Source organism: Trachurus trachurus (genome assembly GCF_905171665.1).
Source record: "Trachurus trachurus genome assembly, chromosome: 9".
Taxonomy (NCBI): Eukaryota; Metazoa; Chordata; class Actinopteri; order Carangiformes; family Carangidae; genus Trachurus; species Trachurus trachurus.
The window spans coordinates 16598887-16624247 of record NC_139895.1 but is presented as its reverse complement, the minus strand read 5'-3'; the positions used below and the strand labels follow the sequence as shown (position 1 = coordinate 16624247).

The window sequence follows — 25361 nt, the reverse complement described above, 5'->3', positions numbered from 1 at the left end:
AACATTAATAAGAAGAACACAAACAATCTGCAAAAGATTTGAAGTAAAACATACTATTGGCCAAAAATCTCCATTCAGCGCCCGCCTGAAGCAGGGAGTCAGATAAGGGTGACATGTTTAATCAGTGGACCCTTTCCTTTTTGAATTTGTCACAAGTAATTTGCTGCCACGTCTTTCAGTCGTCTGTCTCCTAGGTGATGCTTATCTGTTGAGGGCGCTTCTGTTTTCGGAGGAGAAATTGTGGGATGCCTTCTGGTCTAAGTGGTCATTGTCTGTCAAGACAATGATTGTGTGTGTTGCAGACAGAGATAGGGAAATGAGCGTGTGTGTGCATGTGCGTCTGAAAGGCAGAAAGACGTCAAGGCTGACGTTTGAATGAGACCAACTGGATTTGGAGGACCACTGAAAACCTGACCTTGATGTCACTGAGCACTGGAGAGGAAACGGTATGCACCCAGTGTGTATTTGTGCGTTTTTTGTGTGGTATATGTGTGGTATATGTTGAAGCTTACCCAGCACCAGAGTTGGCCAGTTGGCTATCCTCGCCTTTAAGCCTTGGTGGAAAATCTCATGAAGAAACATGATGGTCTCACTGAACAATACAACAAAAGTACAAAAGAGATTTAACTGTTGTTTTGTTTTTTTGTTAATCCTCATGTGTCTCTGCTTGTGCCTGCGGCGTAATTAACACTTGAGTAATCAATTTAAATGGAGAAATTATACAAACAGAACATGTTGGATGAACACATACAGTACACACCTGTTGAGGAAGATGCTGCTGACATCGTCATGGCTGATGGGGGGTTTCTTGGAGCTGGCAGCCATCCTCAGAGGTCTGAGGAAACAGTTGACCAGTATGTACAGCTGGTGGACGTACCTGTCATCACACACACACGCACACACACACACAGACAGATGAACAGAAAAACATTAATATTGATGACTTTATTATAAAACCATCTGGGTTTATCCTTGCACAGGCTTTGGATTAGTCATGTACAGCAGACTGCAATGCTGTAGGAATTCATATTTCTCTCCTTAACACATACACAAGCAATTATATATATTTAAGAGTTTTTTATTTTTTATTTTGTAATACACAGTTGCACATAGATTACTTTTTTTTTTTTACCTGTTATAGGAGAGCATGTTGGATGAAATTAAAGTATCTTTTGAAGTCACCATTTCACCGTCTTTGCCACAAGCAAGATGTGATTTGTAACATGATCTGTGTGTGAGCAGTGCTCATATAACACTTCATTTGAATCTATTTAGTCCAATATTACTTATATTATATCATCATATTTATCTCAGATTTTCTATATTACAGCACAATCATCACAGTTTAATTTGGTGCAAATACAAACTGCCCTAAAGCATTTAATCAGGAGATTTGAGGATGGATTTTTGTCTGCCAGTTAGAGTGTAATAATGTGACTGTGATTCAATAAAACTCAATTTGATTAAGAAATATGGACAATTTTGATTTGCAGGAATGATCTCAAACTGCATGAGATGTTAAAGCTACACCTAGTTCATTACATAACATAAAAAGCATGGACACGTCTCTGTCTCCTCATAGTATTCATCATCATATCATCCAATCCTGCTGCACACTGCTAATAGTGTAACACATCACAATTGGCATCCTTCCCTGATCTGAGATGTGAAGTGAGATAACATCATGTAGTGCAAACCAACAATGACAACTTTTCTACAGCTACTGTACCCCTCTAGGCATAATGTACATTTACATACTCTGTCTCTGCCTCCACCATGTTGAAAACAATCTGGTTCCTCTTCCTCATGCTCTCAGCGTGAGGGGAGCAGATGTAATCCTGAACGATGATCTTCCACTTCCTCCGACAGAGCCAACCCCGCATGAAACTCTGCACCTGAATGGACACAAGAGAGGCCAAGATGAGAGATCTCACTTCACAGCAACCAGAAACACACAAAACATGTGGAAATTGATTTATTTACCTTTTTGATCTTTTTGATGTCTGGGTCTTCAGTTTCATGGTTGACATGGTAAGGCCGCATTCGCTCCTTGGTTTTGTTCAGAGCTATAATCTTTTAAGAGAAATTCAGTCAAAAACAACATATAAGACATTAAATAAAATGTACATTTAAAAAGAAGCAGGTGTCCTCTGAGGTACAGTATAAGGTGATAAGGTTTTAGTGATGAGGATATTATATGCTGAATGGGACCAACAGTCTTTTTGTTTGAATATTGTGTAGGTGATAGTCATTCAGTGCGTGCTCAGTGAACTGTTGGTGTGTTTTCACCAGATAAACATCAGACTTCCTCATCTTTGACAATCTGGTGCCTTCATTCAGAAACAGAGAATGACACAGGAAGGGAGGAGGGGAGGGGAGGGGAGGGGAGGGGGTGGGTGGCTGCTATCAGCTGGTGACAGTAAGCAAATGAAGGCTCTTATGAGTCTGATCACCTGTAGTGCATTGTAGGACACAGCAGGGACGGAAGACAAAGCATAATCCACTGCCATGTATTTCTAGCAGAGGCCAATCTGCAGATACCCTTATATGAAATCCTTTTAGAGCCAATCTATCTAATTATGTCAGTTTGTGCATAATTTCTTGCAGCTGTGAAACGCTCCCTTCAGACAGCAAGGTCAGATTATCCTTTAGACATGTGACATTTACTTGCTGCAGGTGAGAAAAACCAACCACCTACCACAGATTTAATGTCATCTACTGGGTTTGAAAAGTGAGCCATACATGAAATGCATCACAGAGGGAATACGCCAGGCTCAAAATGTCATAAAACTGTGGGGGGAAAGAAACTCACTTCACATTGTAAACCTAATAATAGATAGCACCACTTCTCTGTAATGAATTTCAACCATAGCTGGTAAAAGGTTTTTTCTTAGCAACACTGCCTTCTGGTAAACACCTGCTTTGCTACTATATCACTTAAACCTGTTTGTTTTTACCTCCAGGCCTCTTGACAACATCAGTTTATCACATAATGAGAGGAGCATGAAACATGAAACCAAAGCCATTTTACAGCCACACACACTTTCATCTTCATTTTCTTATTCACTAGCACTATCATGCAAATGGCAGCGGAGAGGAACCGGTCTGCCAAGTGTTGACAGTTCCAGTGGCTAGTTGGTTTAATTATTCATAAACACGGAGCAACACACACATAAAAAAAAAAAAAACAAGAGTATGTTTTTAATGAGATGGATCATCAATTGCACACTGGCTCTCCAAGTCTAATCCTTTTTCATGAGCAGCCCCATTACACAGGCAGATGTTTCCTAATATAAAACGTCTTTCGTTAGCATTTTCATTATAAACCTGGCTCACTGTATGCTGCCAATGAGATATAACAAGTGAGCAGTATTGTATCTGATCCACTTGTTGCTCCGAGGGAGAATTACAGACTAATCCATTCAACAACGTGTGATTTCCTGTGCACATGAGCAAGCTGTTAATACTACTGACTATTGACACAGATGAGCAAAGACAGAATTGGAAATGTCTTTCAGGGGGATGTGTGTGTGTGTGTGTGTGTGTGTGTGTGTGTGTGTGTGTGTGTGTGTGTGTGTGTGTGTGTGTGTGTGTGTGTGTGTGTGTGTGTGTGTGGGGTGGTGGTGATTTATGGAGATGTTAGCAGCTGGATGAGTAAATGGCATCCCCTGGGGCCAGACTGCTGCATGGACCAGATTTCAATTTCAGTCAAACACCTGTACCTTAAAAATAACTGTGCATTGCCTTCTGGCCACTTCTGTGGTACATAACAGAAAGAATATTCTCTCTAAATCTCTAATTAGTTGTTTCATTTTAAAACACTGCAGCGTCAATGTTTTGGTCCACAATATCTGAATTGTCTAGTTTACTATTTTCCTATTACAGTAAGGATAATTGAATCAGTTGAGAAACTTAAATAGTTCCATTAAATGACAGTAAAACTTAAGAGTGTATTTATATTAGCAAAAATCTGAACTCTATCTTAGGATACAATTTACATTCTACATTATTTTTTTCCAGGAAACATTTTAAAACATTTGTTTGATTAGATCACTGACCCATGAAGCTTTGAATTGAGCTCCTGCAGACACACTGCTCTCTAACTTACACTGAACAATGTGGTTAAAATGGCACTAACTAGAAAATGTATTCCAATATCAATTCTGAAGACTAAATGCTAAATAACCAGCAAGATGCTTTATGTTTTAACTGTGACCCAGTGTTTTGCATTAGGCTACATGAGACACACTTGTCAAATATGTTACATTGACAGTTATTTTGCTATATTGCTTGAAATTATTCATTTGGACACAGGAGTTTTGTAAAATGATACGAAACACACCTGCTTACATTCGCGTCGTCACAACACAATTCCAGTGAAAGTCAATAAGCAATGATTCTGAAACAGTTTGACAGCGTTGTAAACTCATTCACTGTTTACTTCCGGGAAGATTAGAGCTATTGATCTAATTACAATAAACCAATAACTGCCTGCCGTTGTGTGTGTATGTGTGTGTGCGTTAGAGAGAGAAAGGGAGAATCGCAATTAGTTCTGATTAACAATGTCGAGGTCAGGTGTGTGTTGCGTGTGCAAGCGGAACGTGCACGTCTGATTTATTGTGCTGTGAAATGTGTTGCGTTCGATAGTGTAATGGTTTGGTGGCTGTTTGTGAGGAAACTGATGGGCTGTCTTTATTGAGGAGTGGGCTTCTCCTCCTATGCTCAGCGCAGACTGAGCACCGTTCACACCCACTCCTCCCTCCGCTGCCATAAACAAAACTGTAAGAAATCACACACACACCCACAGCGTTTTGATATATATAAGTGTGATTCATGATTGTTGACAGCAGAGTGAGTGAGTGAAATAAAAAACATTTTCAAGAAAGTTTTAATCCTGTGTCTGTTTGGTTATGTCAAACCCATGTCAAACAAATCATTTTTGACTTACAGTAATCTGAATGAATTACCATAATCAAATCATCATCATTACTTGTGACCAAATGAACCTGTAGCCACCCGAGTGACATCATACTGTAGGAGGTACAGTATGTGATATTTGTAAGTTTTTTACATTTCTAAAAGAGCCTGAATTGCTAGTTTCTCCCTCCGTCTCCACCTCCTCCTCCAACAGCATGGTGAGAGATGTGTTAGTGGAGGTCTTCTTTAAAGCTGGGGTCTGTAATGCTGGAAAACTAGCAAGAGAGCGAGCAAGATTTGAAAAAAGCACCTCCTAAAGTTCCTCCCCCCTGCTCCCCCTCCCGTCAGTGAGTCCGTCCAAGCCACGCCCCCACACACTAGCACGCGCACAGAAGCAGCACGGAGGAGAGGACAGCTACGAGCTAAGGGCTACGAGCTACGAGCTAACGAGCTAGGAGTAGTTTTGGACGACAACAAACAGTCATGTCTCACTTACCGTACCTGTAAGTAAACTATATTATTATTATTATTATTGTTTGTTTTATAGCACATCAGTCTGTGCAGACCCAGGGGCAGGTCAGGTCTGAAGGTCTGAATCTGCTGAATTTTCCCGAGGATCCGGCTGGATACAGACCCATCAGCTAAATTACATTGTAGCCTGATTGTGATGTGTTTTTCACTGACAAACGTGTATTTAGTGTTTTTAATAGTCACATAGCATATCTGCCTAACTCAGTTTTTCATTGAAAATGATGCAGGGTGATGCAGAAGTGTTAGGAAAGTAAATTTAGGCCAATATCTCAATTTGGCTACATAAATTAGTTAGGCAGATATGCCAATAGGATAACGATATCTTTGTTGTTTGATAGTTTACACGATGACAGCACTGGCTCAGACCCCAGCTACAGTCTGAGCCCTTTTTTTTCTCTTGATCTCAACATAAACATAAACATGTAAACAACTGTAAACAATGACATGCCATTTACTGTGAACACAACATTTCTGTTAGAGAATTCATTGTCATTCATAAACTGTAAAAGGAAAAATAATAAATGAAATTCCAGTAATATTAGTAATAATAAGGACAACATGATGAGAAAGTCTAATCTTCTTGATGAACTATTCTCTTTACAGGCTAGAAATGAACGACTTGAGCTTGGAAGAATCTCATCAACCCAAACCTCCTGTTTGATACCTGCAGATGTCAGCATCAGGAGATGCTCCTCCGCCAGGCCCTCCAGCTCCACATCTACCTAGTTCCTGTGTCTGGAAAATAAAGAGACCGCTACCCAGATCCTCATGGACAGTATAAAGGTTTTGTCCCTTGTAGAGTGTAAACACACTGTAAGATTTACTAGAGCCCTGCTGTTTATACTGTGTTCTACATTAGATTCCTGTCAAATTTGCACTGAGGTTTACAGTCTGTACATTCCAAAGTTATTTTATTATTCTTATTTAGGCCTATATTTTTGACTTATATTTAAATTGTGTCTTTTGTTATTTATATTGTTTTTAATAAAAATTTGAAAGTGATGAATGCCTTTCATTTTAGTATTTCTGCAAAAGAAGCTATACATTTTCTCACCACCACAACAAAAATAAGTGATTACAGAAAAATTACAACAAAGTTGGTATAACCCTTTATTGTTACATAAGTATCTGTACATTTTCAACATGAGTATATCTACACATTGGAGAAGGTGTTTACATGGAAAAGGTGTTTCCAGGGAAGGCAGACAGGTCAGGCTGTGTATGAGGAGTGTTTTGTCAGCTCTGTTGATCTGCAATGTAACTGTAGTCCATCTCCACCTTTTCTGTGGAAAGGCTCCACTTCTTCCACTTTTTATTGTACACCTTGCCGTATCTGTAATAAGAGAAAAGATAATAAGCTTTGTGTGATACATTCATATTAGCTTACAGTTTACTCGGGGTGGAGTTTTATGCGTCAAGGTCTGAAGCATAAAGCTCTGCCCCAGTTGAACAACGTCTGAAAGGAGCAACATCATAAGGAGCAGGAGGTAACTCCTGTCAAGTGTGGTGGCTGTGATACAACCTATAACCTACACCCTTATGAAAAACATACGTTCTTATCATTTAGGGACAAAAGTGTCCTCTTCAAAAATGCCAATAATATTTTTTGCCCCTTTTTTCCTGATTAAAAAGGATTGAAAAAGAACAAACTAAGCATGGCGTGTGTGGTCTGTAAGATCAGTAATGTAAGTGGGTGTATGGATGGAAGAGTATGTGTGTGTGTGGGGTGTTGTAGAGTGTAAAAACAGAACCAAAACATGAACCAAAGAGCAGGAGGTGTTGCAGGCAGGAGAGAGGGAGAGCAGTTGACTCCAGGAGGGGGTTGTAGACCACAGCCTCCCCAGAGCCCAGGTGCAGCTTCGGCCACTGACCACCCTGCTACTGTGAGGAGAGAGAGAGCAAGGCAGCAGGGATGGTTGTCACAGTAACATACCTTGCATCCAATTGCTGAAGAGCTGTCTCCTCTGGGCAGCTAATGTCTGATTCCTGAACCCCAGCTACTGAGAAGTCATCATCTCTGTGAAGATTGCAAAATTAGAGAATACTGTCAGTGCAGCATCAACATACATTTACCCTTCATTCATAGAGGACAAAACACAGAACTGCTTATATGTAGAAATAGAAGTCTTGGGTTTGGCAGTTGAAAGGAAGATGTTTTGACAGAACAAAAAGGCATAAAGATTTATATAAACTGTTGAGAAGATCCTCAGTTTTCCCCTATCCTCTCTGCATAGCAGCTAACAGAGTATAGTCCATAGACAAGCTTGTAACATTATCAATTACTCCACCAACACCACACAAAGTTAGAGGTACCTATGGTAGCTGTGTTTTATTTTAGTGTTGGTGGTTGTTGTAGTTGATGTTAACAACTCTGTGTGGAGTGCTGGGCCTCCTAAGGTGAAGGACAGGTTTTATCCTCAGGCCATCATATTTCTCAAAAGATAATCACTAACATTTACTCAATGTCTGTATAATGATACGGCAGATATCACTTCATATACTGTAGGCTATAGCCTATTTACTGTATGTGCAATAATACTTTTCTGAAGTACCTCAAATAGCACTTTGAGCCACATAAAACAGAAAGGGCTAGATATGAAAGACAGATTTTTACACCACACCAAAGACAACGTTGGTCAAATTCATAGCAATAGCAATAGCAGCAGCAGCAGCAGCAAGTTGAACTCACCGTGGACAGAGACTTGGAAACAGTAGTTGAAGCTAGCGGGGCCTAATCGATCCGTGTTTAGACTGCGTCGAGGTTGATCGATCCTTCTCATGTCATGACTATGAAAACATAAATAAGCAACAGTTGTAAAACGTAAAAGCCAACATATGTGCGTCTTTTATCACAATAATAATGCAGACACTGACGACTATGGTAGAATCTATTCAATACTAGAGTCACCGACCAGTTTTAAACCCACAGAGAAGCTAATATTAGCATTTGGCTAATACAAGCTACAATAGCTACGTTAGCAAAAGTTAGCCTACATATTTCATGAAAATAAGAAATCCTCCCCGAAGCAAAACAAATAATTACCTGTCCAGCAGAAAGACAGCAACCTCGGCATCACTTTTCAGGCCCAGATCCCTCCGTTGTTTCCACCGACCTGAAGCTACACCGATGTACTCTGGTTTAGCCTCTTGCCGCATCCAGAGCATAGACTGATCCCGAGCCGTTTTGTCAGCAGCCAGCCTTTTCTTCCTCCGGCTTTCTCTTCCTTGCCTTTTTCTCAGGGCGAGTCGTTACAAGTAACCGTGGAAGTGGTGATTTGGGCTGCGTTTTCTCAGCCATTGCTCAGAAATGAGCATGAAATCCGTTCTTCTGCAGAGCAGTGCTGACTTTTTCCAGCCGGGCAACAACAGCGAGACGTGAAGACTGTGCACGCGCGCGCAGGAGGGGGCGGGTGCAGAACGAGACACGGAGGCATCTGATTGGTTCTTTACTCTCCGAGCAAACTTCGACCAATCCGTGCCCTTCGGTCTGAAGGATACAGATTGGGCGGAGTTTTCTCAGTCCTGCCGCTGTCACAGAGCTCTGTTTTTCTCCGTTCCTTTTCCTGATGACATAATGCACTGATTCCTCTGAAATTAGACGGGCCATTTCCCCCAGTATAACGAAAAGTGCTTCTGAACAGGATTACAGACCCCAGCTTTAAAATGATACACATGCCTTCAAGTTATAATCCTCCACTCTACGAATCCTGCTTGATGTGGAGACGCCCACATTTGCTGATTGGTAATGAAAATGAAGTTTGATGATGAATGAAAACCTTGAGGATTACACCTCTAAGGCCTGTGTGTGTGTGTTTGAGTGTGTCCTCGTGTGTGTCTGCTGTACCTCAGCTTTGAGCCTCTCAATTTCTGTGTCCTGATCCTCTAGCTGTGTGCGCAGCTGATTGGCAGCCACCTTCTCAGTCTCCACTATCTGTATGAGGTGGATGTATTTCTGCATCAGCACCTCCCGCTCGATGATGATGTCGGAGTAACTGAAAATAAAGGAGAGGTCCACAGATATTTACAGAAAGGAGGATGCACACAACTTCATACAGATAAATAAGACACTAATAAGAAACAAGACTGTATTGTGACTAATTGTACACAACATAGGCATGCTTGTTGCTTGCTGCTGTCCCCCACCATGTGTAATAGTAGAAAGTAAGAGAATAACAAAAACACTAGTGAATTAATGCTGCTGGGTGAATCGGGTAATGATCATACTGATGGTTTGGTACGTTTTATCTTTTTTTATATATATAATGAATGAGTCTACCATATATTTCTGCTGAGCACACTGTACTCTCTAAGATGCCATAATTTCCCTCTAACTTGTTACTGTCCAGCAGTGGTTTGAATCCATTCAGTGTCTGTAAAAGTGTGTGCGTGTGTGTGTGTGTCAGCAGCTCAAACAGTCTGAATAGTCACTGATTGCTTCGCTTGGATACAAGACAGACGGATGACACCGCAAGCACCTAATAAACCCGAGCTTGTAAAGCACCAGCTATAAAATTACAAACAATTCCCACCTGCTTTGAAACTATAAAGTGTTCATTATCTTTCTCAGACGTTTCAGATCAGTGAGTTTCATTATCTTGGAGGTTTGTTTTTTCTCACATTGGGGCTTGTGAATGCAGGGACTCAACAGCTGATTGTCAAAACTTAGTCTACATGTCATAGCCTCTGAATTAAACAGTGAGTGAGAGCTTTCAAAAAAAGGTCTTGCTACAACTGCGGTCCAGATGCAGAAGAATACAAAAAAAAACATGTTTCCAGTGAAATCAGCTCTAAAATGAACTAAAAGAAATGCAACAAGTTAGTGTATTCTTTGGGAAACAACCAGCTTTGTGGTCAGTTATACATGATTTATATTTAATGTGCAAAACCACCAGTATGGCCTTTTAACTTCATTTTAATGGTCTCTAATGTTAATGTCCTGTCACATTAAATCAAACTGTGGTCATGCAATTTTACTCGATAAACTATTTCCTTTCCACGCAAAGGAAAAGGGAGTGAGCGCTCATTTTCTGGCTAACATAATAAACACAGCTAATATTATCCCCATAGGAAATAGCATTTGTATAACCCTGTGTGTATACCTGGCCTGCTGGATGGCCTCCACCCATTCATCACACTCACTCTCCTCCTCTGTCCGCAGCTCCAGAGGTTTCTGCCCATCATGACCAAACACGATGAGGAAGTAGTGCTGCAGAGGAAGAGAGAGAGAGAAAATTGGTTTATATCTGCGACCCTGAGAGCAAAGCAGCCTCAGCGTCACCACTCCTCGGTGATGTCAGCAGTCTCACTTTACAGCACACAATGATGTTTTGGCTGCTCATTTGAGATGCGACAGCCGCAGCTAATCAGACATATGGTACGACATATGGAAACGCTACTTTTCTTGCCCAGCAATTCATCCTGCATACAGTTCCACAGGCCTCACATGAACCAAGCAGAGCACACAGACAGAGAGGGAGACAGGATGGGGGAGGGTGGGTGGCTCAACACACACGACAGAGTTATTTGCTCGCTGAAATAAAACATCAAGTCTCGTCTGTGCCTTCCTTTTCCACCAGCCTATTATCATCACCATCAATTAGCCTGCTCTCTCTGTTTCTCTCTTCCCTCTCTCAGTCTCTCGTTTCCTGTCTGTCTCTCTTATTATTCTGATGAGCTTCCCTCAGTATCTGCCCTTAAAATGCTACCCCACTCTCGCACACAGACACATACCAACACATGCAAGCAGAGAGACATGCACCTACAGTAAGAGCACACACCAGACATTATATGAAGCGATAGAGGCTTTTATTCAAATGGTGATGTCCTGGGGCACTGGGTTACCAGAAGAGCTGCTATTCTTAGTCAGGGAAAACAGAGAAGGCTCAGCTCTACAGTACATGGACTTTCTCTTCTCTTCTCTTCATCCAACCACCTCTTTCCTCCTCCCTCTCTCTTTGCACTTCACCTACCATCCCACTCCACCTCCTCTGCCCAGCTCAACCAGCATCCTCACTTCTCTTGTTGTCGAAACCCACTCCTCCTCCTCCTCTATCTCTGCATCCCTCCATACTTTCATCTCTTCTCTCTTTGTGTCTCTCTCAGTAAGGATTCAGTGAACCAAACACAGTCCAGAGAGATGTTTACCCTGCAGGAGGATGCATGGGCTTTGGCCCCTGCAGTGGGGATGGGCCGGGGCAGAGCCACTAAGGTTATTGGAGCACGCACACACATAGACCCTCCATCTCCATCTCAACCTACTATCCCTGCTTTTTTTTTATGTGTGTGTCATTTCGATTCACTGGCTGCCTGGATTTTATTACATCAACAATAATCTGCGCTCTAACGGTGTTTGACAAGGAGAAAGAGAGCCAGAGAGGAAGAGAGAGCGGGAGGAGAAGGACTTGTTACATAATATTTCTTAACCCAATACTATTTCTAAATTGTGTCACTACCTAACAAGATAACATTTCCATGGCAACCCGATATCTGACGCTTCAGCTGTGTTTTCCATTTTCTGCTTTTCAGCACTGCCTCTATTCATTTAATGCTTTTATTGATCCATCCTGCAATTTAAAACATGAGGAGCAAGAGCCATTCAGTGGAAAAACGAATCAATCCAGATTAAAGCGGATTTTAGAGGCCTGAATTGATAATCAGAGCCAAAGCACATTTCAGATAGAAGTCTGTATTTATAAGGTTTATAGATTTTTGCTCTATGCATTACATGGACAGACAACAATTTAGCTGTCTTATAGAATATATTTACTTTAAATATACTTAAAGTAGCAAAACAATAATGTAAATAAACGCAATGGTAAATTTACAATTAAGTAAAAGTACAGAGGATTCTAAATGTGAATTATTATGTTACTGTAATACAAGTATCACTGACTGTTAAGCTTTGGTTAATTAATTATGTCATAATGGATTGTATTTTTTTTTATTCTAACAGATATATGAATGTACAATATTGTAGCATAAAATGGAAACATTCAGGCAAAAAAACAAACAGTGTTTTCACATGAACATCTTTGTTTGCATTGCACATGAGAATGGTCTGCAATTGACAGCTGATAATGGTGAAGAAGCGTCACAATGTCCTTGCAAACGTGGTGAAAAAAAAAACAATTTCGCAAAATGTATTGTGAGGAAGAAAATACACTGACCACATCTGTTCAAGCTCAAGGATGCATAGAATAGAAACCCCACAGTGGCTCTACTTATTAGTACGACATACTTCCAAGTTAGTTCCAATCAACCAGTCTTTATATTAAATACGGCATCACCATTCTTTATATTATATAGAGCATATCATCATCATATGCTAACGCATCAGCTTATTAAATCTGATGAAGAACTGAGCCTAAGTCTGTGCCGCTATTCCCTCCTTGGGACTCTCTAGATAGATAGTAAGTCGTTTGTACTCAATTCTGTGTTAAGAAGTTCTCTGCTTAAGATGTGTTAAAGGTGTCAGTTTGTAGCTACGTTTAAATAATCTGAGATATATTTTATCCTACTTTTATATCTACAGTATATGCTCTTTTACCCCTATCTGCTATTACTTTATGCTGTAGCAGCGACCCAATTGCCCCTTGGCAAAACATTAAAGTTTAATGTTATAAGATCCTGTGTAGAGGATTTCACATTGAGCTGGTCCTCGTAGAAATAATGCATTGCACTGGATAACACTGTATCATTATTAGCTGAAGAGGAACACAGTAAACACAGGTCCAACTCTCTCTGAGCTGTAAGCACACAGCTACCCTGCTCTACAGTACCATTCAGGACAACCAGCTCACCCTCCCTTCAAATAGGCTTCATCCCACAGGGCCTTCACTGTACTGTAAAAATGTAATTTAGACAAACAAAGACAGAGAGGGAAGGTAAAAGAAACCCAGAGACAGAGATCCTTTCCACTCTTTCATTCTTTATGTCACTAACGAGCAATTTACCACTCACCTGAGACGACCATTTTTTTTGCTGAGAAACAGCTATTAAGGAAAATGAGACTGTGAAACTGACAGCGTGAGTGTTTTACCACCACAGAGCGAGACACAGACACAATGAAGGGCAGCACATTTCATTATTCAGAAGCAATTTCTGGTCAGTCATTTAAAGCTGCCTGCTGAGACACCAGATGTGCCACATGAAAAGTTCTTGGAAACAACATCTGACTCACTCCACATCACTTACCAATAGAGACCTAACGTTAGGAAATTAAAACATACCACAAGCACACAGGTTCACCTCAGCACTGTGATGAAAGACTTTTACCTTTATTAAAGATTAAAGAGTCAAGGATGAAACTGGACTTGGTGGTAATAGATTCATTAGGCAAACGATGGCTGGGGGATCCAGAAATACTCATCTGCTCTAAATATTTAAAAGCAGAGATGACAGAATTGCTGTTGGGATGCGCTGATGATAAGGGACTGGAACAGCCACTAATGATCATGCAACACTGCCGTCTGCTTTGGTATCTGCACTGATGAGAGGCCAAATTGTGTTGTACAGTTCCAGGGATGGACCTTGTTTTGTTTTTTTCCCTCTCTTTCTCTCTCTCCCTTGGCTCTCATAGCTCAGTGTTTCAAAGCAACTGGCATTTCACTTCTTTGATGTTGTTTACGGGGTAGAAAGAGGCATGTACCGTATGCTGAAAGTGTTAAAAGATTGATCCCCACTGTACTGGGGCTAAATGTGTATACACTTGTGATACTGAAAGGTGGTTGAATTACAATATTGACACAGCAGCGTCACACATGGGCATTGGTGAATAGTGTATATGGGTTAAGTAGACTCTATTGTACAGCAGAAGAAAGCAACCAGCAATAAAGGCTCCAGTGCATATGTTATGTTCCCCCACGGGTTTTTAAGACCGCACCAGTGTGTTCTGCCTACTTCACAATAAACCAAGTCTAGGCTTCTTTCCATTTTTGCTAACCAATTTTCCAGTTCACCATTTTTTTCAATTCATTTCTACACTGTATGAAAACCAGTCAACAGTCTCTTAAGGACCCTGTGCAGCCACAAGAGTGTTTTAAATCACACTGGCTGATTAGACCTCTAGTCAGGTGGAAATTGGGTGGAGCTATGCCATATAGCAGGGGTGTCAAACTCAATTTAGTTCAGGGGCGACAAACAGCACAATTTGATCTCAAGTGGGCCTAACCAGTAAAACAATAGCATGATAACCAATAAATATATTTTAAAAATTGAATTGAATTTCCTCTGTTTTAGTACATTATTAAGATGTTTACAGTTAATGAACTATCCTTTTACAAAACATATTATGAACCACCTGAAATTTCTTGATAAAAATATGTGAAATTTAAAATGTTCACACTCTGCAAATTCATGCTGAGGGCCGGATTGGACCCACTGCCGGGACGGTTTTGGCCCGCAGGCCGCATGTTGGACACCCCTGCCATATAGGCTACCTGATGAGGAATATGTCAAACTACATGGCCACATAGTCCTGAGGGATTTTATCAAGCTAAGTGAATAGAGGGATAGGCTATAGGTGTGTTTATCATTATAGAGGAGCCACGCTTTGCCATGTCGCCAACATTAGCATTAAGCAAGTGGGGTAAATATTAAACTAAGGGCAGATTGGACAGTGACTCGGTATCAGAAAGTGACAAAGCGGGCTGATGCTAGCTGGTTACCATGCTAACCTTGGCACAAAAGGAAAGAAAAGTAACTGTTGAATCAAATAAAGTGACAAACGCAAAACAGGGGTTACCATCGGCATTGATTTCCACAGCAACGGTTGCCTTTTCTTGGTAGATCATCTTTTCTATTTTACCTGGTATCATGGCAAAATAGAAAAGATGCTGTTGTCCACAGCAGGGTGATAATTACCATTACAGAGAAATACAACAGAGAGTAGATCCGATTCATGTGTGTGTGCGCATATAAGACTGTGGGGTTCAACTCTGCAGTCCTCTCCATCAGCATCAGACCCACCCAAGAAACTTCAAAGTTGTTTCAAAGTTTAGTTCAAAGTTTAGTTCAAAGTTAAACGATAGTGTGGAGCCCCGCTGTAAAAGCATTAATGAATATGCCAAGAAGCTAAAGAGAGGACAGAGTCAGGCTCTGCATTTGCTGCATTGCACAAACATGCAAGAAAGCACTTTCATGGACCTATGGATATGTTATCTGCTTAATGACTACATCGTTTTAACCCTATCCACAGCTCACAATGTTTCATCTTGACTGATAAGTAACCAGCTGTTAATGCTAATGTTGGCTAAGGCCCTGTTTACACGACAACGCACGCGGGTGAAAACGACTAAATATTTTATCGAATGTTCCTTTCGTTTAGACGGCAACAGCATTTTTCGGGCTTAAAAACACAAAAAAGTGAAACACCACCCTTCCATCCAGAGTGGAAATCTTAAAAGCGCTCCACCATCGCCTTCCCATCTAAAGGGTAAAAAACGCAAAAGTCTGTTCCAATCTGCTCACATCGCGTACAGTAGGTGTTTACATCACAGGCATGTGCCAGTACAGGAAAATAACAACAAACATGTCGGATTATTACCATCCGTCGGACCTTTGAGTTGCCCTGGCAGCTCTAATAAACATGCAACAGTCGTTTCAGCAGTTGTACTGAGTCTTTACAAACAGTATTACTGAAAAGAGAAGGAGAAGGAAGGTTCTATGCACTGACTTTGTGCAGACTTTGTGGTGTTGTCTGCCACACAACATCACAAAGTCTGCACGCCCTGGCCACCTGGCGTGCATACAACATAGAATTCCACAACCTTTTACATCACTGTATGCACGCAGATTCCCAGCCCAAACAACGCTTGTCTAAACGCGAAATAAAAAGTGAGAACGCAACGCCACTTTTGCATTTTCTGTTTCTGTTTCTGTTGAAATAAATGAAAAATTATTGAAAATAAGGTCTGTTCACGTCTTCCAAAAGCTGCTCCACTGTGTGTTCTGCAGCACAAATTAGGCAAACACCTAATTGAAATGTAATGACTTCTAAAGTGTTGATGTTCTACTACACAAATGGCATATAAAAGTGCTAATTCAGCTTTTAATCACAACCCAACTCAAAAGTTGCATTAGTGGAACTAGCAGCCAGGCAGGTCACAAAAAGTACATATTTGTAGCAAAATATTGTGCAAGCAAGAAATAGATAAGTGCAAAGAGAACTGGGAACATATCATACTGTGCTGCAGAGAAAAAACAATCACAGGTTGGCTGTGCCTTGTAATGTGTTTGCAGTAAACATCTGTCAGATTAAAAACACATTTTTGTCTCCTCTCATTTGTTAAGATCATATATGCTCACTACAAACTAGAAACAGTGGGCTTCAGTGGAGGCTGCTGTATAATGTGCCTTCACCTTTGTACTGCTGTGGAGAAGCAGGCTCTGCACAGTGATCCTGTGTCCCGCAGGGTGATAATTACCATTACAGAGAAATACAACAGAGAGTAGGCCTGATTCATGTGTGTGTGTGTGTGTGTGTGTGTGTAAGACAAAAGAGGACAGAGGAACTGATATAATCCATACACTGGATTTCCTGTAGACTTGTGTGGGTGTATATTGACCACGTGGTGTTGTCCTGAAAAGAACAGAACAACAAAGTGAGGTACTACAGAAGAACCACATGTAGAGATTGTGGGTGATTATCAAAACAGAGATAATCTCAAACCACCTGTTGTCAGCAGTTCTCATAGGAGAACACTATGTTTCCAACATATCAGCAAGAGATTATTGACTTCATACTCAAAACAAATAGCTGATATTTTTGTTTGAAAAAATATTGCAGTATTAGTCCTATATGGTAGAAAGACCCAATAAGAGTACTTAAAGCCATAGCTCTCTACTGTGGGTGTTTATCAGAAAAAAACTGAAAGATTGCACAGAGAGAAGCTTTCTGCTTTTTGCAAAAGATTTAATCTATAGATCTTATCATCTTTATTCAGAATTTCCATGCACAAAGGCACAAAATACATTATTATTGCCCATTATCAAACCAGTTACTGAAACAATACAAGTGTGTGAGAGGACGCTTTAGAAAGATAAATTGGAGAGGAGGGGTGTGCGTTCACTTTTTCCACCCACCAATCTTCTGGATCAAACTCACAATCTGCCTCTCTCGACTTTGTATTCCTCTCATTTCTCAGCTCCTGTCGCACTCCCTCAGGGGCAATAATGTCTTTTTTGTGCCGAGCGTAAAAATACATAAAAATGATCCAAGGACAAGAACAAAAAAAGTATATTGCTATGGTCACAAAAATTCTCTGTTAATTTTTTAATAAGTGGTCAGGTGTCATCCATAATGTTTGCCATAATAAATGATGTAATGGAGTGAATAAAAACACATTCTATTAGTAGTTATTATTACTAGGAACAGTTTGACAACTATTGGATTTTTATTTTATTTTATATAAATTATTGTTTATTCACCTTTATTCACAACGTAAATAAGGTCAATATATGTATAATGCAACAACCACCAGCCAAAGTAATTGGCTGGTGGCTGAACAGCACCTCCAAAACAATTTTTTTTTTTTTTTTTTTAGACATTGGCCAACCTTCTCTTCCTTAGATAATTGTTTAACATTTTGGGAAATACATTTATTCCTTTCGGAGAGCTACATTAGATTATGACTCAACTAAAGTCTGCAGAGGCCGGTTAGTTTAGTTATTTTAGTTATTAAGGCCTCACAGGAAGTCACTGCAACCAGAAAGTCTGACACAGAACTGTTTTTAAAACCACAAATTAACAGATCTGTGTTCAAGGGATTAAACAACTTTGGTATAATTAGTGAGCTTCAAAGGGTATAGAAGATGTGTTTTGTTTTTCACCTTCCATTTTTGTTGTAGTTGTAGGGCAGCCAGTGTAAGCAAAGTGCCAGAGCAAACATCATACAAAAGCCTAGGAACAAAAAACAGATTTTTTTTTATTTCCTGGAGACTCATCATTGTAAGCAGATTCAAAACATTAATCCAACAGCAGCAATACTTTATGTAACCACTGCATTCAACTAATGATGCACCAGCTAATGTGACAATCACAGAATCAACATCCCACATCCTGCTGTTTTCTCATCGCCCTCCATGCTTTTCACTTCCACTTCTGACAGATTAAGGGTCTCTGTCTCGCTCTCTCACACACACAACTTTCACACATCTGCATAGTTCTCTCTCACACAAACACAAACACACACACGCACTGTATATAAATACACTAATAACTATTGTCCCTGCCTCAGAACACTCTCATCAGGGATTACCTGTCTGTTTATCTGGAGATTAAACAGATTGCTCCCCTCCTCCACTCTTTGCTTACACTGCTGTCCTTCTCTTCTATATAACTCAAAAACACACACATGGAATATAAAATGCAACATACTGTATGATGCAACCAACATCAAGCTTTTTTTCCCCTCCATCTTACAAATTTGTTGCTTCATAGTTGCTCTGTAACTGCATCACCAGAACGAATTGTTGGTAAAATATCCTGCCACACAATTCTCCAATACAGGTTTTATTATGTAATACTGTAGATCCTGGAATTGGATAATTTGCTCTAACTCCCACAATGCAACAGCAGAGGTCTCTAAACACACCATAAATCTGTTTCACAACATAAGTATATTCTTGAGAATTGCCTATCATGACTCTAGAAAACAGCATTCATAATGGTTGCACAACAAACACATAAAACAATCTTATTGCCTGCCGTTGTATAGTTTATCATATATGTTCCTGGTGGGATGTGTGAGAGGATGCATGTGTCCTTCTCCCTGTGCCACCTCTGCACATCAGCACCTTTAGCCGGTGACAGGAGGAGTCTATATAATAGATGGGAGCAGCCCCAGCAATAGCGATAACGCCAGTGAAGAGTGCAGAAGCTGGGAGCTTGGGGAGCTCTTAACACCTGCAGCGTCCCCACAAACAGCCCAGCACTGCAACAGGAGGAGATGTGATGATTCAAACCTAGCACTTGCTAAGATGTTTCTTTTTTGTGTTGTTCTCACCTCAGCTGAGCCTGACCTGAGGCAGAGTGGTGACTGAGAGGTTTCAGTCATGTCAAAAATCAACTGTCCTGACAAAGATAAACAATATGGTAGAACATTTTTGTATCACGTTTGGAGTCAGGTGTATAAAAGCCATACTTTTTTTTTTTTTTACCAAAGTTGATAAAAAGCGGCACCGAGCAGCACCACAATTCATCAACGTAAGACTGACACGTTACCTGCAAAAGTTGATATCTCAAAGAAGTTAGTGAAGCTGCTTATTTTCACATCGAGCAGATCTTAGCGGTATACTGTAAGCATTCCTTTAGAGTCATGTGTGGGGGTGATTTAAGTCAGAAAATCAAGTTAGCTGTTCAATGCTCTGTTGTGTTGGAGAGATACTGGACCTCTGGAGCTTTTGTTGGAAGTCTGGTAAAGCTGAGGAATGTGACAATAAATCTCTGTGGGATTTATGCTATGAATAGACCCGAACATTCAAATGAAATTATGAAACATGAAATAACTGATTGTTTTAAAGGAACAATGTAATATAACAGAATCGAGTTGTTTGGTTTTTTAAGGGTTGACTGAGAAAATCAAGACTGTGAGTCTTTGTTAAGCATCGACCTACAGCCAGGAGGTGGATAGCCTTAATAAAGAAAGAAGCTGCAGCTGGACTGGCTCTTTACATGTGCAGTGAGATAGTTGCAGTATGAAACTATTAAAAAGCATCTTTAGATGGTCAGTGGCTGCGGCTAACAAACACAAAGAAAAAACTGCGTTTCCAGGCAACACAGTTGTTGATGCTCTCCTCTATACAGTAAGTTACAACAGTCAGTTACTGTACTGTACTGCACATTGAAGTCCAACAATCTGCTCTTAATCCAACTTCTCCGCTTATTCACTCTCAATGTAAAAATCTATTCAGTTCTGCCAAGATTTTAAACAGTGAGCTGAACACGCTCAACAGTAGCAGCAGGATGATTAAAAACACAAGGAATGCGGAGCACTCTTCACTAAAGCCAATGTATAAGTCAAAGTGGTATTTTAGCATTTAGCATTTTGACCTAATATTTACCTGTTGGTCAGTCGTGTTTACTTTGACCAGGGGTCCCTGGCTGATCAGGTACGGTGATGCTAAATCTTAATTGTGGCCCTGTAATAACACCATTCTTCGTTTTATTGCATAGTTAAACATGACCCTGCCCTCACAGCCTCTGACCCTCGGTCAGAGATGGTAACAGTTTAGATGATGAGCTCCTTTCCAAATACAGAGCTCTCTCCTCCAGTTTCCACAGACCCAGATGCATAGCTTTTACTTTCAATTACTGCTTTTCACACTGTTGATGTCATCGTGCAATTTTCTTAGTCTGTAATAATTTCAACTATATAGCAAAACAATTAAATGAAAATATTTATAAATTGCTCTAGTGACTTGCTGTGGTTTTCTCTGAGAAAAAATAAGCCTATTGCCAAAATGGAGCTGTTTCTTTAAAGAGGAACTGGTTTGCTACATTTTTACCTTAATTAAACAGCTTTGTAGTAATTGTGATGGATTGATGAAGAAATGACTTGTAACTTGTTACGAGGGAGAATGCAGGCTCTCTGCCTTCCATGTAGCATCTCTTGGCTGAAAACCAACCCTGCAAGATCGGTGTCACACGGTGTCCCAGCTCTTGTCTCAGCAGCACCACAACAGAAACACACCTAACTTAACCCGTAATCTCTTGTTTATGACAGATAAGACTACACAAATATAAACATTGTAACTTTGTATATGATATAACGTTATCCACCACTCCATGGATTGCTTTCTCACCGGCTTCAAACAAATGCAGATAGCCCGGACGGGGGTTAGCAAAACAGCGTAAAAACGACCAGACTTAATAGTTCCCCATTAAAATTAACTTCATTCATTAACTTAAATTCATGAATATTTGTCTATTTGCAGACAAATTTTTTTTCAGGTGAGAAACTACTTGCTAAAGAAAACAGACATGTACACATTTGTCATCCGGAGTATTTTTTTTTGGCGTTTTTGCCTTTATTTGATAGCACATAGTGAGATAGACAGGAAAGGGGGAGGCAGAGAGAGGGGGAATGACATGCAGGAAAGGTCTGGCCGACGCGGGATTCGAACCGGGGACGCCTGCGTTGAGGACTGTAGCCTCTACATGGGGCGGCCGCTTTAACCACTGTGCCACACACCGCCCCGATCAGGAGTATTTTTTTTTAAAGTAAAATCCATTATTGTTGTCACTCACATTTTCATTGGTGCAGTATTTCAAATATGAGAGACAGATTTAAAGGCAACTTTCAATTCTTATCTGACACTAATGAGGTCTGCAATGGCTGTAAGACCTGACAGAAACCTTCAGAGCAAAATAAAAAGCATCCTGCAGAGGAAGGCAGATCAGACTCCAGGATTACAGGGAGAATTGGTTCCCTGATGCCAGAGGTCAGCCGATAGTGGATTTTTAAAGACCAATAGAATAACGATGGTTTGGAGCAAGAAATGCTGATAATCAATCAAGCGGCCGATAGCGCATGAAAAAAAATTATGTTGTTGTAAGTGAAAAACCTGTTTTATTTGAACTGATAAGACACTGATAGAACATTTTACTGTATAAAGCTACAGTACATCATGTTTTTACAGATCTATAGATAGAGGCAAAACCAGGTTCACACCTTTGCAACTTACCATTTCATTCATATTTTATAAGCGTGAGGTGGTTTTTGGTTAGATTTTTCTGCCCAAGCTGGCTATGTTTGGTTAAGGCCTGTTGGTTCAGCTGTAGGTCATCTAACCACCGTTTAACTTAGTTTGACATCAATCTTTAGTGTGTCAAACTCTGGTAAACCGATGCTCTGTATATGTGTGTGTGTGTGTAAGGCGCTAACAAACACGTAGAAAGTGGGACACACACAGCACGGTCAGAGAGATTCTGCAGACTAAATGCAGGGTTGCGAGAAAACGTGTATTTTTAGGCAGCTTCTCTCAAAAACCTAATTGAAATCCTAGAAACACAATAACGTAATTTTGTGTAAAAAATCTGCTTTTCTCCATCAAACACAGGACATCAGGAGGGAGAGAGAGGAGCCGCTGAAGATGCCTTTAGGTCCAACTATGTGGTGCTAGCCAGTGTTGAGAGAAAACTCCAAGCTTTCTACATCAACCAAAAACCTTTTCATGCTTATAGTTTATGAATTAAGTTGTCTGGTGCAATAATATGATGAAGCTGTCAGTACCATAGGGAGGAGACTGCCATCGGCCCCATTAGAGCCTCACTTGTTATGCATAGTTGATAAAATGTCCCATTGGTCGACCTCTACTTGATACAGACAATCAGGATAAGCAGGATCTGAGAGTGGCGTTTAGAGCTAGAGAAGTCTTCTAATGAGAAGTAATTATGCTCACATGCACATGTCTATTGATGCATACGCCAGGAAGTCAGCACCAACAAATCAGCTCTTCATTGTCACACCACCTTTTCTTTCATTAACTCTAATCAGGCAGGTTGTGAAGACTCCTTGTGTGCCCGTAGCTCAACAAATGCCTGCTTTATTAAAGCCAGTGCACCCAGACCAGAGAGGAGCGAATTACCACTCGTGTCTCTCCCCTGCTTGGAGTTTCTAATAATGACAGTTCCTATTTCACTATACTGCAGCCGTTTGCATTACGCATGGATGGAGGCAAGGTCGCACATTCGATCCCCTTAACTGCCAATTTGTCTCTTTCAAAGCATGCTTGATGATGGTCTTAAATGCTCATTATGTAACTTCTACCACTCAGGGTCTTTCAATCAAAACAATAACAAAAGGTGGCATTTGCTGATGATGTGTGGGGTCATAGGAGCTGTTATCTCCACCACGATGGCCACAAGCTTCGCCCAGTTCCGCTTCCCTCAGTATCAGTCACCCTGGACATGTCTAAGAGCAGCCGAATTAGACACAGAGGTCTCCTCCACTCCAAAACAAACAGACCAGGTCATTCTCACCAGTAAAAACACTGACTAAGGAAGTTTCACATAAAATATCACTGTTTCACCAACACGTTTGGCAGACCCTGGACATCAGGAAGAGGGCTGGGAGGCGAGACTGCCTAATGTTTCCTTGGCTTGTTTCTCTGATAACTTATGAACCAGACATTCAGGAGGTTTTCACCTGCTGCTGACCTATCACAGAGGTGTTATCCTCTCCATAACCAATGGAGCAGGGGATTAAAACCACAGAATAAAGCAGTGATGAGCTGTTTGGTGGATGAGGGCCATCTCGAATGGGCTGTGAGCTGAGGTGCCTAATATTTGCCTGGCTTTTTTCTCACTTAATATCTATATGTCCTATGACTAAAATGCGTCATCTGTAGAAAATGCATAATTGAAAATTAATGAGCTGTAAAAAGTGTAGCTTAAAAATGTGGCTTGAAATTAGATAAAAGGCAATTTTGAGCTTCTTGCAGGCAACCACAATACTGACAGAAGACCAAATGAAACATTCAGACAATCACCAAGGTCAAAACATAGGATGAGAAAATATGTGATATGCGAGTCATTTTTTGATATTTAAATATGAAAGAGTTACATTATATAACTTTACGTTCTGGAAACATCCAACATGGTTCCACCTCAATAAAAAAGTGTGGCTGGTTTTGATTATTTCACACACGAAGCGCCGTCCTACACAAGTCCAAAGTTTGACTGTGAATCTTTTTGCTGCAGTATACATAACAATCTGGATGCACTTAGTTTTGGATGGCAACACTGAAGCTACTAAAACGCCAAACTGATTTTTTGTTTCTGTAAGAGAGGCAGTCACAAAAAGGAACATGTGTTTTCCCTTTTTCCAATAATCACAAAAACATGTTAAACGGGGGGAAAAAAGCATATTTTCAGTATTTGTTTGGAGCATCTGTACAATGTGAACACAAAAGAATATCCATCGATTTGCTCTATGAAAATTAACAAGACAGATCTTTTAGTTTCAAAAAATAGTATTTTCTGAAAAAAATGTTGTTGTTTTTTCTCAGAAATAAGTTGTTCATGTCATGTCCTGTTCTTTTATCTTTGGAAATGTTGTGTTTTGACATATGATTCTACCACACTGTATATAATGGCTTCAATGGTCCGTGGCCTCTGCAGGACTCCTTCTGGGGATCAATAACCAACTGGATGCCTGACGATGGGAGGAGGGATAGTGTCACAATTATACACAGCTAAATCTGCCGGCCTTTTACACACTTACACACACATACACACACACATCAGTAGTGCATATCCACAGTCGCTGTGGAAACCATTCAAACCACTGTGAATCCTCTCCAAAATTATTTGAAGGGTTTGTGTCTATCTACAATGCAGAGAGAGAGAAAGAGAGAGAGACATAGAGAGAGAGAGAGAAAGTGAGCGGGAGGCAGTAGCTGTGTTATTTGTGTGGTTGCATTGTGGTTCGCTGTGGGGGTGTGATACTGCAGGTTGCTGGCAGACTCACTCGACTGCACACAGAAACAGTAAAGAGCAAGAGCTACTGTACTGATGGAGATATGGAAGGCCTTCTCTCACTTCATCCAACAAAACCCTCACTCACAACACTGCACAAGACTGAACTCTGAAATTCTCCCTGATTAAGATCTCAAATACACATTCATAAACCTTTTTATTTCTCATTATTTGCTTTATCCCCCCTGAGTGTGTGGTGATGTAGTGATACCCTTACAGAGCAGCACACAAGGTTTCAGCTGAGCACAGAGAGAAAATAGCCCTAATTAAACATCACAGCTGTAGTGTGAGTGTGAGACAGGTGGGGATGGAGAGTGAGACAGACAGTGTGTGTGTGGTGTGGTGTGTGTGTGTAAAGAGAGGATAAAATAAGATCATAATTGCCCGGCTTGCTAACATCATAAGAGACAGGTTTCATGCTTTCATCTATGCCAGT

The 25361-nt window shown here is 40.5% G+C and overlaps 1 protein-coding gene across 1 annotated transcript in view; it reads right to left on the bottom strand.

Annotated features, from left to right (window-relative positions):
• Positions 1-25361, bottom strand: part of rasgrf2b (Ras protein-specific guanine nucleotide-releasing factor 2b) — a gene marked incomplete at its 5' end in the record, with an annotated part of 43490 nt that overhangs the window by 16126 nt on the left and 2003 nt on the right. Inside the window, 6 exons of the mRNA XM_083978185.1 lie at positions 513-592; positions 761-877; positions 1759-1895; positions 1984-2073; positions 9293-9440; positions 10548-10654. Coding sequence (XP_083834311.1) covers positions 513-592; positions 761-877; positions 1759-1895; positions 1984-2073; positions 9293-9440; positions 10548-10654 — 679 coding nt within the window. The remainder of the gene's footprint in view (positions 1-512; positions 593-760; positions 878-1758; positions 1896-1983; positions 2074-9292; positions 9441-10547; positions 10655-25361) is intronic.